Consider the following 20,397-nt stretch of genomic DNA (forward strand, 5'->3'; position numbering starts at 1 on the left):
AAATTCACTTGACAGGTTCCTACTTAAGGCCCCGTAGGTTCGTGCTCTACTCTCACTCTCACTGAACGTGAACAAGATAGATGTGCGTGCTCAGGACCGCGGATACTTATTTTTAGGGTTCCGTACCCAAAGGGTAAAAACGGGACCCTATTACTAAGACTCCGCTGTCCGTCTGTCCGTCCGTCTGTCCGTCTGTCCGTCTGTCTGTCTGTCACCAGGCTGTATCTCATGAACCGTGATAGCTAGACAGTTGAAATTTTCACAGATGATGTATTTCGGTTGCCGCTATAACAACAAATACTAAAAAGTAAGGAACCCTCGGTACGCAAGTCCGACTCGCACTTGGCCGGTTTTTTAATTTTAATTTGTTGTAAGTTTGAACAAAAAAAAATTGCGCATTTTAAAAAGCAATTTTCATATTTTTAGCTTTTGTGCATCATCATCATCATGTCAGCCGATAGGCGTCCACTGCTGGACATAGGCCTCCCCCAAGGCTCACCTTCTCTCAAGATTGGTAATTAAATTTTTGGCAACCTTATTCTGATCTAAAAAGCGGTACGATTTTTTTTTTACTTTTCTGAACCTACGGGACGGTTTGTCTCTGAGCCTATGGTAATATTGTCTTCGGTTACCGCGACAGTTACTCATGAAATTCGGGCGGTTTTTAGTATGTGGGTATTTTTGCACTTTGTAGTTTTTCCTCATTCACCCTTTGATCACGAACGCTGTAAAGGGTTCGAAATGTCGGGATGTATTATAAATTCAATATACGCGATATAATTTATTTATTTATTTGTTTATTTAACCAACTTACATATACAGCAGGTTGCCAAACATGAAAGTTATAGGTCACAGTACAAAAATATAAAATTATTAATAACATATTTAAAAATAACATTTTTTTAAATTATTTGATAAACACATTACAAATTTATAGGTAGGTGTCAATTTAAATTTTAATATATATTAATTTTAGTACACATTTCGACGTAGGTAATATACACAACAAGTTATCTAATACTGTATTGTGGTAGGTGTTAATTGACTCCAAATAGCAAGTGGCTGTGGCCAGAAATCTCGACTCCGACCGCGAGAACAAGTCCAGGGTTGGGTCAAAGAGCAGTATATTGTTGATGTGGTTCAGGGCCACGTACAGAGGAGAGTTGTAATCCGTGTTCATAGTTTTATTTCAAAATATGGTAAATTAAAAAAACCGGACAAGTGCGAGTCGGACTCTACAGTCTACAGCTACACACTACAGCCTGGTGAGACAGCCTGAAAGTGGAGTCTTAGTAATAGGGTCCCGTTTTTACCCTTGGGGTACGGAACCCTAAAAACACCGTGTAGATCACTTTATATCAGTGTATTTAGACCTCAAATCCCCGTCACTCGCGTAAGTTACCATTGCGAATACAAACAAAGCCTAGCTGCATCTTGCAAACTTAATAACTTGAATCATAATAACCAGTTTGCGCACACGCACGCAACAAACCTATATGTATCTCCCTCCAACCCGCACTTAATGACCTTTAATGATACGTCTGTCTCTGTCTAGAGGCTATCTTCAACTTGACCTTTTATTATACTTGTATTCATTCTTAAAGTGTAATGCGTAGGAGATGCTCGTTTTATTAAAAATAATAAGGAAATAAGTGAAATATTAGTGAATATACTTTTAAAATGGTAAGAGTAGTGTTTTTTCTTTAACTAGTGTTGTGCTTAAGTGAAAAAAAGTTTTATAATTATGTTTTAATTAGTGTTGTGCCTTGTTTACCGGTTCTGGAGGTAGCTTTTTTATTATTTACGGCATAGCGGATGTTCTAGATGGACTGGTTTGTAATGGATTTTGATTGGTTTAGTTATTAGGTTACTGTTAGTATAAGAATTGACAAATAATGTAACCTCCGATTGAAAAGAAATTTTGCGACGACATCTATGTATGTTGTATCACGAAAGTTACTTCCTGACCTGACACAAGATGTAACTGACCCCCCTGCAAACAAGTTTCTATGCAAGGGGGGTCAGATATATCTGCAGCTTAGGATAAATACCTATGGTAGATCTCAAATTTTAAACTACTAAAAATGACACTGAAAATTTGTACAAAAATATCAGTATCTATGGTTGGAGTAGGTTAATAAATATTTCTGATTTTTGAGTGCTTGGACCAATTGGTTCAAGCATATAAAAAAACATTAAATTTAAAAATAAAAATATATACATCGATTTTAATAAAATGTATCTAAGAACCACCTGTACAAATTTACAAAACCTGTTTTGTAATAAGTAAAAAATAACGCATCCAAATTGGTTTACCTGTTTAATATACGAGCTACGGTGCCACAGACAGACACACACACCTATCGGTCAAACTTATAACTTTTTGCGTCGGGGCTTAAAAACCGGACAAGTGCGAGTCGGACTCACCCACCGAGGGTTCCTTACTTTTTAGTATTTGTATTATAGCGGCAACAGAAATACATCATCTGTGAAAATTTCAACTCTCTTAGCTATCACGGTTCATGATATACTTGCAGACTGGTGACAGACAGACGGACATAGAATTACTAGTAATAGGTACCGTTTTTTAAATGACAGACAACAGGTATGTTTACATTTCACCTCACTGTAACCTTACCACGAGTTTGACACTGAATGACATATGCGCTTACGTCTGCGTAACTTACATTCTGTATAATCTCGATTGCACTGATATGCCAGTACGAGCGCGAGAAGTACCTAAGTTACGCACACGCTAACATACGACCTAAATATTATTCAAATCTCTTCCACATAAAAATACTTAGTCTATTTTTTTATTCCGTAGACTAAAATGACATTTCACGTGTTGCGTGTGTAAAAAACCAGCCAAGTGCGAGTCGGACTCGCCCACCGAGGGTTCCGTACTTTTTAGTATTTGTTGTTATATCATCTGTGAAAATTTCAAATGCCTAGCTAGCGCGGTTCATGAGATACAGCCTGGTGACAGTGGTGACAGACAGACAGACGGACAGCGGAGTCTTAAGTAATAGGGTCCCGTTTTTACCCTATGGGTACGGAACCCTAAAAACTAGCAACACATGAAATGTCATTTTAGTAATAAAAAAATGTTTTCTGTGTATTAACCTAAACTTATCGTTTCTAACTATAGCAATCTTGAAACATCTGCCCTTGACATTAAGCAATATTTTGCTCGTCCGGCGCACAAACACAAGGAAAACCCGGTAATTACTCGCCGGTGCGATTGTTTGTGCCTCTTAATTGATTACCAGCATAGGCCGAGAGCGAGTGCAATTAATAGTGAAAAATAATCTGTGGAAAAAGTGTAATTCATTAGTGCTGATACAGTGTTAAACAAAATTCAGGCTATTTAAATTGTATAAATAAAACATTATAAACTGAAATAGATGTCATATATTAAAGAAAAAGTGTTGAAGGCCGGATTCGAACCGGCGTCTTTAGCAATCCGGGCTACCGTTACCGGCTATCCTTGAACCCCTAGGCCACCCCGCCACTGCGGAACCGGTCCCAATTTCTCGACTATATGCCATCTAAAACAATATAACGAAAATAGCGATATTAAATAACATTCTCAGTATTCCCCTTTAATTCAGTTGTTAATGCCAGAATTCTCCCTTTATGGCGTAAATGTGCTGCCATTTCAAAATTCCTTCAATTACTTAAATGTATTCCTGAAAGCTGCAACTGACTCTCAGCCAACTACTTTTCAGTTTTATGCACTTAAAACGGAAGTTAGGCGAAAGTAGGTTCTTCGATAGTTTGTCTATCAATGCGCCATCTTGAATTTTTCCGGTAATAAAAGTTAGAGAGCATTTGGGGTCCGATTCTGGTATTTATAGATATAACGAAAAAATAATACGTATAAAATCAAAAGTGTCAACTTGTAACATACCTAATATTATAAGGCTCTAGATGATAAATATGTGTACAAAAAGAATCAATCTAACGATAAAAACATATAAAAATGCTGTGACTGCCCGAAAACATTTAAAATGAAAAAAATGCCGTAATCTCTTTGTTTTTCCTTTTGCCTGCAATTTTGACACACATGCCATTTTTCGTCTCATAAGTAGATAAAATAATTACAACCTATATTTAAGAGTTGTAATAGATGTGTCACAAGCAAAATTTTTTATTTATTCTGCTATCGTCTAAGTAGTTACTAAACAAGTTAACACTTCCTAACATAAGTCTCTTAGTACAGGTGATTGTATAATTTGAACTTCCTGACAACCAATGCCACATTTTACCACCAATAACATATAATTATATTAACAATACCAAAATAACAATAGGTTTTGTAGCAATTTATGATTTTTTTTAATCTAAATTACTTTAAAACAAATGAACAATGCATATATTATTCGCTCTATTCAAATTCGTGCCGCTCGTTGAGCATAGCTTCCATAACTTCTTCCTATATTTTAAAAGTTTAATTTTTATGACTCCATCGTTAATGTTTTTGGCCTTTTCTGCTGGGCTGGGACATTTTCACTTAAAAGTGTACCGTTTACTTTTTTTCGAAAATCCATCAACTTTTGGGTTATTTCTACTCAGAATGACGAGGACTATCGATATAAAAAGAAAAAAAATGTCCCCAAAAAAATTTCAGTTTTGTATGTTTTCACATACATTTGTGTATGGAACGTTACAAAACTGACACCCAAAATTTTTATGAAAAACTGGGGACACTTTTTTTCTTTGTCTCATGATTCTGAGTCTAAATAACCCAAAAGTTGATGGTTATTTGTAAAGAAGCAAATGGTACCTTTTTTTCTGAAAACTCCCAGCTACCTAAATCCCTATTAGGAGCTGACAAACAAATTATAGATTGCAGTCGCAATTTCTATTTCTACTTCAAAACTAGAATCGCCCCCCTGGCCCCTTGCCAGGCCTCGAGCATCACGCACCAACATCCTTATTTGACCGAGCGAACTTTCGCGATTGCTTCCCGTACTTATGCTTATTAAGTTGGCTGGTGGCCATCTTATGAGGTTCGGGAAGTATTTGCGGGAAGGCAACTTTGTACTAGAGTTAATGTTCATTAATTATAGTGCTTCGCTAGTTATCAAGTCCGGCTTGCAGCCCTGACATTTTCTTTATGATAGGATTTTACTTATTGGATTAAATTAAAGATTAATTGAGGGATTGATCGCTGCTGTCTTTTGGTATACTCGCATAAGTTAAATTCGGTTTAATTATCCCTCTGTTTTTATAGTGCTATTTTGTGTTATGTTTGTATACCTTGTCAAATTACACAAATTAATTTAGTAACATATAAAAGTTCAAAGATAAATAAAAACAAACACAGAACTTCTGCTAATTCTGACATAAAATTTAAGTCATTTCATTATGAAAAATCCAATCACTAAACAGTAATTAAATTCCTAATCACAGTAAATCTAGGTATATATATGTAGTCTACCGTAGTTTCATTTTGTGATAAAAATTGCATGTAAAATCGACCGCTGGCTCTCGCCCTATGATGATACACGAAAATGCAACGCAAACAATTATTTGCGTGCGTGCCACTCACAAGCGGTAGTATAATGTCTTTTTAGCGATAAGACCGCCTGTTGTTTACCTCTGCTTGTGATTATGTTTTCTTTTGTATTGTTTTCTTTTATTGAGGTGTGCAATAATAGTACATTATAATACAAGTGTGCTAAGTTGGTCATTACACACGAGGCGATATTGTGCGCGCGAGCTGTAAGCGAGCGCGCAATAAGAAAGCCGATGTGTGTAATGACCAATGCACACGCGTTTCATACGACGTTTTTCAACACACTTGCGAGAAAAAAAAAGAAACTTTCATATTAATCAAATTTTAATAGTTGAAACAGTTAGTATTGTGTGTTGCATCTGTCATACTGCCGGCCGGGCCGCGCGCTGCGCAGGCGGTCGGGCGCGCCGGTGCCCGCCAGTCCGACCAATTAAAGAAGGCTCCCTTTCCATGCATTTTATTAGCAATCCGTTACCTTCTTAACTCAGTCGGATAATATAATGAAAAAGCACGAGTGGAATAATACACTGAAAGAGCACGCGTGTTTAATATCTAGGATTATGAGCCAAAAATCGGTGGAATAAAAACGTCGTTTTGAGCAAGTGTGTTGAAAAGAGTATTTGTATTGTATTGTATGTTGTGATTATGAGAGTTTTATGATCACGAGGAAATAGGGGATATTACTGCAATGTTCTGCCACCAGAGTGCAGCACTAGCCTTTCTAGTAAACAATAGAGTAAACATACTGTACCTTTAACAGGTTTTTGACAAGTTTTCAGAGATAATAAAATATGACATTGATACATCAAGGCGGTTTGTTTACAGAGGACCTACCGGGAAACGCGAATCCGAAATTTCGCTATCTGCCTCTTTATCGCTCGAATGTGCAAGAGTTACAGAGATGTTAGATAACGAAATTTCGATTTTCTTGTTTCGCGATAGACCCTAAGATTGTGATAGTGGCGCCACCTACGCAGAGTTTCGCGTAATATTCCCTATTAAGAACGTACCTATAAGCAAAGAGGATATAATAAGATAGAGCGGTACTGTCATAGTAAATTTTGTAACCACTGTAAATTCACTGCCATCTATCGACATACTTTAAAACTAAAAATGAAGATTTATAAAAATACGTTAAAATGTATTTTAATATGGATAAATGATTTTTTTATTTGCATTAATTATTTTTATATGATTTTGACCCATGTTCTTTCACTGATATGCGTTAAAATTATAAATAACAAACGAAACCGTCAACACCCTCTATACGAGAGTAGGCCAAAACTAGTGGCGCCATCTGATCGAGAATCAAATTATCGTGATTTTCGAGGCACGTTTTTTCCTTAGACTGTATCCATCTATTACGGAGTTATATCTATCTTTGCTATAAGGCAATGAGTTTCGGGTTCGGGTTACCTAAGGTTTAAACACTTTACGGGTTTTGCGTTAGTATTATTTTATTGGACTTTCAAACTTGCTTATTTTAATTGCTTTGTAACTAGTATCATTAGAAAAATTTCGTATATTAAGTTGGAAACGGGTATTTATCAGGTATTTATAATGATGACGGTGTTTTCCACGTTTATCAAGTTATCAGATGGCGCGCTTTATAATACCTAGTACAATCATCGAACTCGAAATAAGTACAGAAACGCGCAATCTGTTATTGTGACTTAATGTGTATGTATCAAGAGATAAAATATTAAGAGTCCGCAGCAAGCTCCGCCGAATTTCACCTTTCCGTACAAACGGAGTTTTGTTCTCATTTTAAAAGTAGGTACTTGTAGAATTGGCATGAAACTTTGCACATACAATGACATAAGGTATCTAGTCCTGTAATTAGTTTATATAGCTCCAGTTTAAGTTTTTTCATACAGAACAAGTTTTGTATGAAAAACTAAAAATTCGCTGTATTTTTTTAACTATAGCATCTGAAGCTACATAAACTAATTACAGGACTACTCGTAGATATACCTTATTCTATTGCAAGTACAAAGTTTCAGAGCAATCTCGCTAGTCGTTTTAAAATGAGAGCGTAACTACGTTTGTAGCTGGGGACCCTTAACTAATTGATGCTTGTCTACGTTTAATCTACGTTTGTCTCTGAGAAACTTCTGATCCCGAAGAAAAATAGAATAGACTGTCATAAAAAAATTAAGATTTGGTACTTAGTTCGTCGCATTTTAAAAAAAATAGGAAAGGTCTCTCAATATCATTTTGGCGTAGCAGCATGGAATCGGGTAGCTGCCCGCAGTGCGCCATTTAAAAAAAAATCCAACCTATATAAGAGCGTAGGTATCTATTACTTTTTTATATAACTAAGGGACCAAGGGACCTATTCAACACGTCACTAAAGTGGACGTACAGTAGCTAACTTGTCGTTCTATTGAGGATAATCGGATTAGAATAGAATAGAATAGAATAGAATAGAAATCATTTATTCAGACAACACATCAATACAACACATATATAGCAAATACAAGACAAAGATAAACGAAACAGTAGAAATAGAGATGTGAAGCTGAAATGGTCTCCACTCAGCAATGCAGCTGGCACGACTAGCGTGGTCAACGGCGCTGGTTTTCTGTGGAGCCAGCGGAGTGTGCGGGACAGCATAGTTCGGGACGGGACACGTTGTGGACGACGTGATATAATAACATAGAGTACTACTAACATAAATATATACATTTTTTATTAATTATGATTAATTATGAAGGTTCTAAACGGCCCAAGATTTTCTTTGGTAATTGAATTGTAACATTTACTTTTTATACCTCTTAGAGTACACGTTTGTTCCAGCTCAGAGCCCTCCTGCTAGCGACAACCCTAGTGCTCACACAGCAGCAGACACCCCTATCACCATGCCCGAACGTGTTCAGTTACGAGCCACCAGGAACGGAGCCCGGCCGGTGGTACGGAGTGGTGAATCTGTCCACGGACAGCATACTACACTCATTGTGGATCAACGTTGTGCTGGACAGCAAAGCTGATATACTAGGAGTAAGTTACACATGTTTCCAAAACTGCAAAATTTTCAGTTGGAAAATTTCGGAAACTACATTTTTGTGTAGGAATCAAATTTTTTCATTTCCAAAATGTAAGTTTCTTTGGTATATTTAATGCATAAGCAATTATTATACATAATATATAATGATAGCTGAACTAATTGCTTATAAAATGTTATTGTGTAAAGTACAAAATCATAAATTGTTCTTTACAACAAGATTACCATAAATCGTGATGAATCGTAATATGTAATGATAAGTAATTACTCACATACATCAATATGTAAGCTGTTTTGTACACTTGTAAACATAATTATCGATTTTAGATAAAAGACACATGGGATAAGTGCCCCTTATAACGTATTTTCATTTGTCCCGAACAAAACTTAAATTACTTCCAAATTGAACTGAATAAACCTACATCTCAACATTATTTCCAGAACTGGGTCGGCGACGTAACAACCACAGACAACACAGACTTCAAAATAGAAAACACAAAGATGAAAATCCATCCCGGCCCCGCGACCGCCGTGCGATTTTTCGTCCAATACAACCCTTTAAATAAGGCCCCAAAGTTACAAGTCATACGGCTGAATGGAAGAGAAATATGCAATGCTAATAATCCACAGCCGGCAATTGATAGGCCTGATGAGAGGCGGACGACGGCCAGGCCTCTAAGGCCGGATGATTCTCAGTCCAGGCCTGTACTAAGGCCGGATGATTCTCAGTCCAGGCCTGTACTAAGGCCGGATGATTCGGCCAGGCCTGTAGTAAGGCCAGATAATATTCCTCAAGCCAAGCCTGTTCAGGGGCAACAGGCGGGGGCAGGGCCGGTGTATTCGTCGACGCAGGGCCCACCGCAGAACCCGGTTAATCTTAATATGTGAGTATTTTTTTTACTTTTTGATATGTAGTCGAGATACAATCAGCATCAAAAGTAGCGGACCAGACTAACGCATCAAAAGTATGTGCTATATCTATACCTCGTTTTTTAGCATTAGAAAAATGGTAAACAATCTTGACATGTCTTTTGATTGAAAAACGCTTACAAAAATAGTAACTATTACCTACTTTCATGAGATACAGTACCCGGCTGTCACCCGACTTACATATGTATGCAAATTTTCATCTTCTTTGGAAACCGGGAAGTGGGTCAAATTTAAGTTGCAAGATTTGACCCGTACAAACATATGCATAGGTACATTGCAAGTTAATAAAAAGCTTGTAAAATAGACAAGTTTCCACTTTAAAAGTTCCCGTTCAGATTAGGGTTGACTAAATGTCCTCAACTGCTGACGACCGTTTCATTTAACATTTACGTAACTCATTGGCGTCTATTTCATATGTCATAATAATCTAAATGTGCCGAAACAAATCCCGAGAACATTTCATGAGAACTTTGCAATTTATGAAAATTCTCTTGCACTTTGCGTTCTTCTCCTGTTGAATTACCTAAGTAATTATTTGAATGAGTAATGTAACCCTTTTCTATTAATATGTGTGATAAAACCATTGCTGATATGCAAACAAGCTGACCAATGTCCACAGAAGTAACATCATTTGTTTTATAAACTGTGTTTGACTCATTCATTTAAATGGGGCATTTTTTCTATGAAAAGGGACCTTATTGTCGATGGCGCTTACGCCGCACAGCGTCTCGCGGCATTGTATTTATTTCGGAGCATCGTTTGTAATGGCGTAAGCGCCATCGACAATAAGGTCCCTTTTTATAGAAAATACCACAAATGTACTTAATCTAACTCAATGCTAATTACAACGAACAAATGAGGCACTCGGGACCCATTACTTAGACGATCAATCGACCAATTAGGAATAAAGTCACCAAACTCCTTTGTCTGCTGACTCATTAAATCTTCGTATACCCAAGCACACCTAATAATCATCGTAAGGTACTTAGAAACCATTATGTGGAAAACCACAAAAATTCAGGTAGCATTTCGCTGTAGTAAGTGAGTTTACCATTCGAGGTACTCCTAAGTAGATTTATAAATTAATGAGGAAAGTCACCATCCATGTTCCATACATACATACATACATACATGGTCCATGTTGTTGAAATAAAACTCAAACATGTATATATTGTCAATAACGTAAAGGTGACATTTGAATTCATACTGCAGTTATAGCGTTTACTTCTATATCATTCACATCTCCGTCTTGATGCACCGTTATCACCATCAATGAAATTAACAGCTACATCACCTGCGACAACGCTGCAACAGCAATCTTTTAAGGTCACGTTCGGATATCAACTGCAGCGGTGTCGTTGTTGCTGCCGCTGTATCTGTCACTTTCTTTGATAAAATGTGTGACGCTCGCCGCGGCATTACTGCCGCGAATATGACGTTCATTCCTTCACGCGCCACAGCGGCGGAGTTTAACTATCTACTTACCATCATTAAAAATAAGAGACCGGATTAGTTTAGGTATGAATATGAACATGAACATGTCCCCAAAAAACTATCATAGTACCGTAACGATCACATCATAATATCATAGTAACGAGTACCTAGCTAGTCTACACTATATTATGGATAAAGTCAATACAGATTAATTCACAAGACATGAAGCTTTTGTATGTGTCATAGGTATAATGATATATTTGTATACACGGTCGGCGCCTCATTTAAAGTATGTAAGATATAGGTAGAATATAAAGCCTACGATGGATAAAGTCAAATAAGAGCCCAGATTTCCTTAAACTCCCTGGACCTACCCCTGGGCCCTGGGCTATTCAAAAACCAATGCCGTAAAGGACCTTTATGACTTCAAGTACACACTGGCAAACGAAACCTTTTTGATACCCAAGGAAAAGATATACCTAAACAATTATTTTCCCCGTTCTCACCCATATTTTATTTAGGTAGGATATAAAATTCTGACCCATCAGATCAAAAGGCCGTAAGTGTACATAATTTAATAATATCTTATGCCTTTTTTGAGTGCAAGATCCTCTCTTTGTAGTTCACGATGTGACCGTAATTTACCTACGTCATCGTACAAAGAATAACGCATTTATTCCAAGCTTTTGCTACAACAATGCCGCAAGTTAAACAACCGCACAATGAGAATGAAGACTTATCTTAAGACTTATTAGAATAAACATCATGTGATCATGAGATTTTAGTTGTATCGGTAGATATGCATTTCGAGAGGTCAAACGCGCACAAATAACACATTAGTAACTATAACGAGAATTTCAATTTAAGGAATACGCGCTTTTTGCCGTTAATTATTTGGAGAACTTGAGCTTGAGCTACTGGTTTACTTTGTTGAGTCGTGAAAGCTTTTACGACGTGATAAAGCTTTTGTTCATTATGCGATATTATTGTTTATTATGGATGCCTTATGCTAGCACTTTTACAATGTTAGTGCCATTATCCGGGATTACTTTAAGTGCTGGTTTACCTTTAATCAATGCTTCGTGATGAAAATAGATAATACTTGTTACTACCGGTAAACCACGCTTTCCAAATATTTAAAGAAAAAACTTTTACGTGAATTTAGTTTACTTAACAATGGCACACATTATTGTACAATCCATTATCCTAACGGCGTAACGGCCTTCCATAAATACTCGTAAGACAACATCGGCACTTTTCATTTACTTTTGCATTGCTTTTTTCCAACTGAAAAGTTTTGGTTGCCTGTGGCCTGTCATGTTGACCTCCACCAATGCAGCACTGTGGAACATATAGGAATGTGGACAAGATAGGCAAGTGACGATATAGGTATGTTGACATTGTTGACGAATCGAACAGTGGACCATATGACAATAATGACAAGTTAAGAAGGTGACGAAATAGGATTGTGGACAAAGCGGTCCTGACTCCTGAGCCAAATTAGCTTTTTTCGTACCTTTAATAAGCAGCCAACTACAATATTGACTAAATAGTTTCTTCAGCTTCAATATCGTGTAGGTACGCAAATCACATTCGCCCATTCGTTCATTCACTACTTCTTTTACTAGTACCTAAAATACACAGTTGTATTTATTATTTAGCCCCAACTCTCCTGCCGTTGCCGACACTTATACCGGCTAGCTGCCTTTTAGTTGAAAAGAAATGTGTTAAAACTCTTTGCAGAAAGCTAATTGCCACCCACGTAACCATATCCACTAAGATATATCACCTAAGCGGTACACCCAGGTGATTGTAATGGATGAATATGTGTTATTGGATTCCTCAGGTGATGCTATTGATCAGGATATGACATAACAATCCCTGAGGTGATTTTAGCAGATGTGAAATAATAAATCCACTTTGATTACCTTTACCTTACCTTTTTATTTAATTCAAGCTCGTAAACGTCTTGTCAAATTCATAAAAAAAACTTTTAAAAGAAGTAAAAAAAAATTCGTCAAATCAGCCTTTTAAATTTTTTTATAATATGCTGGCCGTAATTTGCGGTTTTTGAACGCATCATAGAGGGTTTATGATATGTGTGTTGTGTAGGAAGATAAAATCATCAAAAGTGCAAAAAGATGAGTTTATTATTCCCCTGTATTTTCATTAAACTTTTTCATGCCAACTTACTATAAAATATTCATAGGAAATAAGCCTATTCCTCTTGATCTAAATGAAATCTGAATGTAACAAAACTTTACTTACTAGCCTTTTACTCTCCCTGATCCGGCTCAGTAATCCTAAAACTTTGACTTGCCACTCGATTAATAAAGATGAAAACGATCCAAGATTTACTTTACAAGAATAAATGAGGCTTGAGCAAGCCGAATACCTACTACCAGTGATTAATAGTAGAAGAGGACTACCTATCTAAAGTCTAAGAAAAGTCGAGTAGCGAAAATTTAAATTTCGTTATCTGCCTCTCTATCGCTTTTACATATTCGAGTGATAGAGGCAAATATACAAACCGTCGAACACGATGGACCCTTTGTTGCTGTTCGACCCCGTACGTTATGCGATAAAAAGTCAAAATTTTACGTGTAAAAGTTGTTCGGAACTGTCAAATTTTTGTTCTAACTGACAGGCCGATATCGTCCGGCGGACTGATAGTCAGTGGGCCCCTTAAAAATGTTTCACGAAGCCCTGAACTGATTATCCATCTAATCAGAAACGAAACTATACGCGGTTCCTAATTGACTACGGAACCCTAAAAAAGACGCTATAAGAGTAAATTTCAACACAAAATGTGACGTTTTTAACTTAAATGTACCACATTGTCGTTTGTCGATAAGGTTGATTCCAAATTGAAGCTTTATGGAAATAGCGTCTTATTGGCAACCGACAATGAGTACCCTTTTGGTTGAAAACGGGCCGGCACAAATATTTCACGAATAGTCTAGTTATCGTATCTGCTCTTAGATTCTCAAACCCTATCTGTACTGGTATTATTTAGGCGCATCGGAGTAGAAATTGAGATACAATTGAAATTAAGCGTTGCCTTGTTGGCTGATTCCTTTGAAAATTAGGTCGCGTCGCGATTCAGGGATGTAAAGTGCCTGGATCCCTCAAATCATACAAAAATAGGTTAAGCAGCTTAACCACTTAAGCTTAGAATGTCTACGGTTACGGTTACCAGTAATACCAGTAGATAATACCTACAGTAGTAATTACAAATATGACCAAATTTGACAAGTACGTATATTTAGTACCTATTGAAAAAAATATCCGAACCTGTGAACTTTACTGGGAGGCCTATTCAGATAGTAATTTTTCGTTATCAATTTGTTATGTTTCTTTATTTCTTCAAACAGAAATGTCACTGTTGACAGCTGACAGATCATATCCGTAACAAAACAAATCGAGAACAAGAAATTACTTTCTAAATATGCCTCCACAATTTTATTATGTGAATATTTGGTAAGCATATAGGTAGTACTATTTTCTGTATATATATATAACACTGTAGTCTCTAGCCACACGCCCTTGTCTATCTTTCAACCCTAGTCTATATAGTAGTGCACCCTTTTTGCTTCAACCTTAGTACCTAAACCACTTTCATGCTTGTTAACAGCGGTGGTGGCCAAATCCCAGCCCAGAGCGTTGGCACGCAAACCAGCTTCGGCACCAATACCGGTACCGGTTCCAGCTTCGGTACCAATACCGGTACCGGTTCCAGCTTGGGTGCCGATACCGGTAGCTCAAGCTTCGGTACCAATACCGGTAGCGGTAGCAGCTTCGGTACTCAGACCGGTAGCAGCTTCAACGATGACAGAAGGAGACCAGACAACGGGTACCGGCTGACGACAGCGGTACCCATGCGTACCACAACTACGAGTAGATACGACGATGATGATGACGGGTAGGTAATGTAAACGTCCGATGTCCCAGTGCTTGACATTGCTCCAATGGGTGTCACCAGCTTTAATTCAAAAGCTAGGACGTTTATTTTAGAATAACTTATCACGTGAAAGGCATGATTCACACGTACAGATTATCTGGCCTAGTGGGTAGTGACTAGTGACCCTGCCTGTGAAGCCAATGGTCCTGGGTTCGAATCCCGGTAAAGGCATTTATTTGTGTGATGAGCACAGATATTTGTTTCTGAGTCATGGGTGTTTTCTATGTATTTAAGTATTTATATATTATATTATATAAAATGAAGGATTCTTAGTTTTAGTTTTATAATTTATATATTATATTGTATATATTAGGTATATGTATATGTATTATATATATTGTATATGTATTTTGATGGTCTTGCATATGTATATTAAATTTTAATTTTGCTTTGCGTATTATATTTTGTTAGTAGTAGTAGCACCGCCCACAATCTCTCTGCTTTGCCCTAAGGTTGACTGGTAGAGAATGCTTTTGGCATTAAGTCCACCTTTTGTACGATAAGTATTTCTTTTGTGGAATAAAGATTAAATAAATAAATATATCGTTGTCTGAGTACCCATAACACAAGCCTCCTTGGGTTTACCGTGGGACTTAGTCAATCTGTGTAAGAATGTCCAAAAATGTATTTATTTATTTATTATTTATTTATCTATTAATTCACTGGCTAATTTCTTTCTTACGGCATTAACAACATTAACAGACATTTAGACTTGTTCAAAATTCAAAATCAACTAATAATTACCGAATAATTTCGCAATTCCTAACAGACAATTAGACTATTTTAGACTCGTTCAAAATTCAAAATCTTAGTAGATTTTACCGAATAACTTCGCAATTAAAGGTCCTTAAATTAAGTGTTTAGTGTTTGTGTTTTATAGTGTAAGTATCTACATTAATTAGATATAATAGGGTTATAAAGAAATCTCTCGATAATTTACACCATAATGAAAACCACCTACTACGGTAATGACCTTACCTCGATTTTCGTTAATGATCGTAACATAATAGTTAATTTATACATCCACGTGCAAAACCGTGATGATTCATACAACAATACCATGTTGCCTACATGAATTCTCGTACATGTTTCTTATAGCATTTAGGAGCAAGTCCAGAGGGAATAAAATAATGTTTCTTTATCTTGTTGAATAGAAATAGTTATTTACGATACAAGTGCGGAAAAGAGGAAATTCGAAACGAGTGGCGATAAATTAAAACACGACCGCAGGGAGTGTTTTTAAATCGACGCGAGTTGCGAATTACCTTTTCGCACGTGTATCGTACAACGTTTTACAGTACATATGACCCTTTAAACTTTCGACATATGCACGAAAAGTGCTCATTCCCGCACTAGTGCAAAAAAGTAGCACCATATGTACTGTAAAGGTAATTTATTTTATTACATGAGAATATCTAACCATCTCACTATTATTTATTGCGACTGATACTTGATCGGTTCATATTTTTAGTGCTCCGCACACAACGTTATCTATCTTTTAAGGATAACTTACTATAAATAAATAAAAAATTAAAAAAAATATTCCAGATAACATTGATCCATAGGTATAATTTACATTTTACAATTGCAATAAAAATTTAGGTACCCATTACTAACTGATAAAAAAAGATCACATATAATGTATTTACAAAGCTATTTACACGGATACAATATTAATCAATTGCAAACTAACTACGTTTGTTACACTGAGCATTTCATGCAGATTATAATGGCCCTGTACACTATACAATTTAAATTAATGTCTTAAGAGTTATCGTAAATTGAAAATTTCGCGCGTAAAATTCCACCGGGCTATAGTATTTTTCAAAAAGCATGGGTAAGCTGACAGATGCTGATGCTCCACCCTTCACACTTACCTACGACGCGTAAAGTCGGAACCCCACTGCTGCGCACGCTACGCACGCACACGCTTTACACGTTGGCAAACAAGCACACGGCCCGCTTAATGGTGAGCTGAAACCGTAGCCTATGTTTTTTTTTATACCACGTCGGTGGCAAACAAGCATACGCCCCGCGTACAAGGCGCGCGATTCTTATCTCCCCCGCTCCCTCACCACATACGGCATTCGTCCGTAGCGTGGACAGCGTGGGTCGCAGCGGGGCTTCGTCGGCCACGCGCGCTAGCGTGTACGTGGGGGTCACTTCGGAACAGGGCCTACCGCGAACAGCGAAGTTCGCAAATTGCAGACATCTTTCTCTTGTCATTCAATTTCGCCTTAATTGGAGTAAAAGAGAAAGATGCCCTCAATTTGCGAACTTTGGTGTTCGTGATAGGACCTCAGGCACAGATTAATAAATAGTTACTACGTAACCTCAGGCCACGCGTGTATTAGTGAAGTCATTTCGTGATGCGTAGCGTGTTCGTGCATGCACTGTTGTGGAAGTATGTACTACATTTTGATACGAACCGTTTTTGTGCCCACGTGCGTAGCTCGACCGTGCGCAACTGCGCAGCAGTGGGGTTCCCGCTTAAAACGTGTTTCCCTAATAATAATAAATGAATAGACAACTGACTTTCGAAGTGAGTGGTAGTTACTAGAAATTGTGTGATGACGAGATGTATTTTATTGTATTTTTGAGTTGTGTTGTTGGAAGACGTGAAATGTTTAACGTAGGTAGTGAAACATTTAAAATTTGAGGTCATATTTTTGTTTTGTGTCTGGTAGATACATACAATTGTACATACAATAATAATAATATGTAATAGTGGTTGTACAGACAATATAATATGGTAAAATTAAACATTTAAGTCGAATTAGAAAAAAAGGCACAAAATATTACGATTTACTTACTACCCGTGCGAAGCCGGGGCGGGTCGCTAGTAAAAAATAAGGCCAAAAAACTGTCTCTATTTCCTACTATGGTTGCCAAGATACACTTCCTAGGCTTCATTGTTCTAAAGGTAGGAATAATAGAAATGGTTTATAAAAAAATGTGTTCGTTATAATTCCAGGAACGACTATTTCTCAGGCGGGCAACCTACGTTCATCGTCCCAAGCAGGCCTAACAACAACAACAATAATAACAACAATAACAATAGAGGGCAGGTATGTTTATTTACCTTTTATCAAAAATTAAACCAAACTAAGTCTAAACCGTAAAATTATTTAATGTTAGTATGTCTCACAACAGTTTAAATTTTACTAAAAAAGTAAACTTGACTGTGATGGTTTTATAGTTCGTTAATCATCACTGTTCGCCGGCCTAGAGGTGCTCGTAACCAATCAAATCGTTCTTAAATAGCTGTAAACTTTACTTTCTAATCGCCGCGTAGCCAACATGCCAATCGCTAACGCTCCGATCGAAACGCAACTGTCACTGTCACACTAATATGGAAGAGTGATAGAGAGACACAAAGCGATTCGATAGCGAAGTGCAAAAAGTGCGAAGTTAGATAGTGAAGTGTGTTTTAATGTCGCCAAAAGCGACTAAAAATAATAGTAAGTAAAAACCGTACTGATAAATATTTTGATCGTCACATTGGCTAGGCCGCCAGGCCGCGTAGCCAACATGCTAATCGCTTACGCTCCGTAGCGATCGAAACGCAACTGTCACTGTCGCACTAATATGGAAAAGTGATAGAGACACAAAGCGTCTCGTTGTGTTAGCGATAGCGATTGTCACATAATGATTTTACTGCATTCTTAACGCAACCGTACCATACCTACTCGCATATTTTTAGTCACTAAGCGAGACATGATTACATCTTACACCTTTCACTCGATAGCACACCAGTACTCTCCAATCGTCCGCTTTTTAACATTTTTTTATCTTTTGCACCTGACTGCGACTTGTTTGCCGACCAAAATTACAAACTTTTTAAAGATTTTTTACGTTTTTGTGAATCAATATAGGTAGCTTATTAATTATTGTCATATTTATCCTATAACTTTATTACATCAAAGATAGATATAACTCCGTAATAGATGGATACAGTCTAAGGAAAAAACGTGCCTCGAAAATCAAGAAAATTTGATTCTCGTTCAGAGGGCGCTACTAGTTTTGGCCTACAGTCGTATAGATGGCGTTGACGGTTTCGTTTGTTATTTAATAATTTTAACGCATATCAGTGAAAGAACATGAGTCAAAATCATAAAAATAATTAATGCAAATAAAAAAAATCATTTATCTATATTTAAATACATTCTATCGTATTTTTATAAATCTTCATTTTTAGTTTTAAAGTGTGTCGACAGATGGCAGTGAATTTACTGGGGTTACAAAATTTACTATGACAGTACCGCTCTAGTATAAGTTACTCTATGATTACATATAGCTTTAATTAATTAGTTTTACAGCGCATTGGCGCCCTTAGCTGTAATGCTGTAAAATTTTATTTCAATAAATATCAAATATCTTGGAATAATCTAAGATTCACATTATAGTGATAGATAAATAATATAGTATTAATATGATTCACAAGAGTTTGACTCGATGACCCATGTATATGAAAACAATGAATCAACGTAGGTACCTATCTATATTTGAAAACAGTTTGATATTAATATTATTACTAAATTATCATAACGTAGATATATAGTATCGTACTATATTTTAGTCACTTGTACTATATATTATACAAAAACAATATAGTACGAAAAATACTATATTTTCATCACTCAAGAATGCCATACAAATGTCACCGATATCGCATCGTATGCAACTTGGATTTTTAATTCGCCTCTAATTGGCCCTATTTTTTTTTTAAATTGCCCAGTAATTACTATATTTTTTCAATATTTTGACAAAAATACTATATGTGTATAGAAAAAAGGTGGCAACCCTACTGTGAATGGTGAAAAAAAAATATCTTGGATCCGGCATCTATTTTTTTCTATTATTAAATATTGATACCTATCTAAATAATATTGTCTTCGGTTACCGCGATAGTTACTCATGAAATAAAACTATGAAAACGGATTATATCGCCGATTACGTCGATGTCGATTATGTCGGTGGGGATTATAACGTCGGGATGTATTATAAATTCAATATACGCGATGTAATCCGTTTTCATAGTTTTATTTCATACCTATCTAAATGTTAGAAATAATTGTAGGTAGTTAGATACCTACCACCTATGTGCTTGTACGTCGAAATGTAAAAAGTTTCGTCATATTATATTATAGTCTGTGTGAAAAGAGAAGTCGTGAAATATATGGACTCCCCATGGAATAATATACTCCGCCTGGTACTCTCTTCCGAGACTCGAACCACGTGACTGACACAACCACGACTCTTCTCTTTACGTACGGACTTTATCATATTCGTTAGGTACCTCCTTAAACTTAACCAAAGAGGGTATAATATTATAGAGCGGTACTGTCATAGTAAATTTTGTAACCACAGTAAATTCACTGCCATCTATCGACACACTTTAAAACTAAAAATGAAGATTTATAAAAATACGATAAAATGTATTTAAATATGGATAAATGATTTTCTTTATTTGCATTAATTATTATTATGATTTTGATCCATGTTCTTTCACTAATATGCGTTAAAATTGTTAAATAACAAACG

The 20,397-nt window shown here is 36.5% G+C and overlaps 1 protein-coding gene across 4 annotated transcripts in view; it reads left to right on the forward strand.

Moving 5' to 3' along the window:
* Positions 1-1,531: 1,531 nt before the first annotated feature.
* Positions 1,532-20,397, forward strand: part of LOC134749915 (proclotting enzyme-like) — a 37,686-nt gene continuing 18,820 nt past the window's right edge. For 2 of the 4 annotated variants that reach the window (XM_063684928.1, XM_063684929.1), the window contains exons 1-5: positions 1,533-1,683; positions 8,324-8,524; positions 8,970-9,412; positions 14,527-14,814; positions 17,828-17,921. In XM_063684928.1, the coding sequence (XP_063540998.1) occupies positions 1,681-1,683; positions 8,324-8,524; positions 8,970-9,412; positions 14,527-14,814; positions 17,828-17,921 (1,029 nt within the window). In that variant the 5' untranslated portion in view covers positions 1,533-1,680. Of the gene's footprint in view, positions 1,684-8,323; positions 8,525-8,969; positions 9,413-14,526; positions 14,815-17,827; positions 17,922-20,397 lie in introns of all 4 variants that reach the window. The other 2 variants (XM_063684930.1, XM_063684931.1) reach the window with 2 other exon arrangements.

Source organism: Cydia strobilella, chromosome 19, assembly GCF_947568885.1.
Source record: "Cydia strobilella chromosome 19, ilCydStro3.1, whole genome shotgun sequence".
Classification (NCBI taxonomy): domain Eukaryota; kingdom Metazoa; phylum Arthropoda; class Insecta; order Lepidoptera; family Tortricidae; genus Cydia; species Cydia strobilella.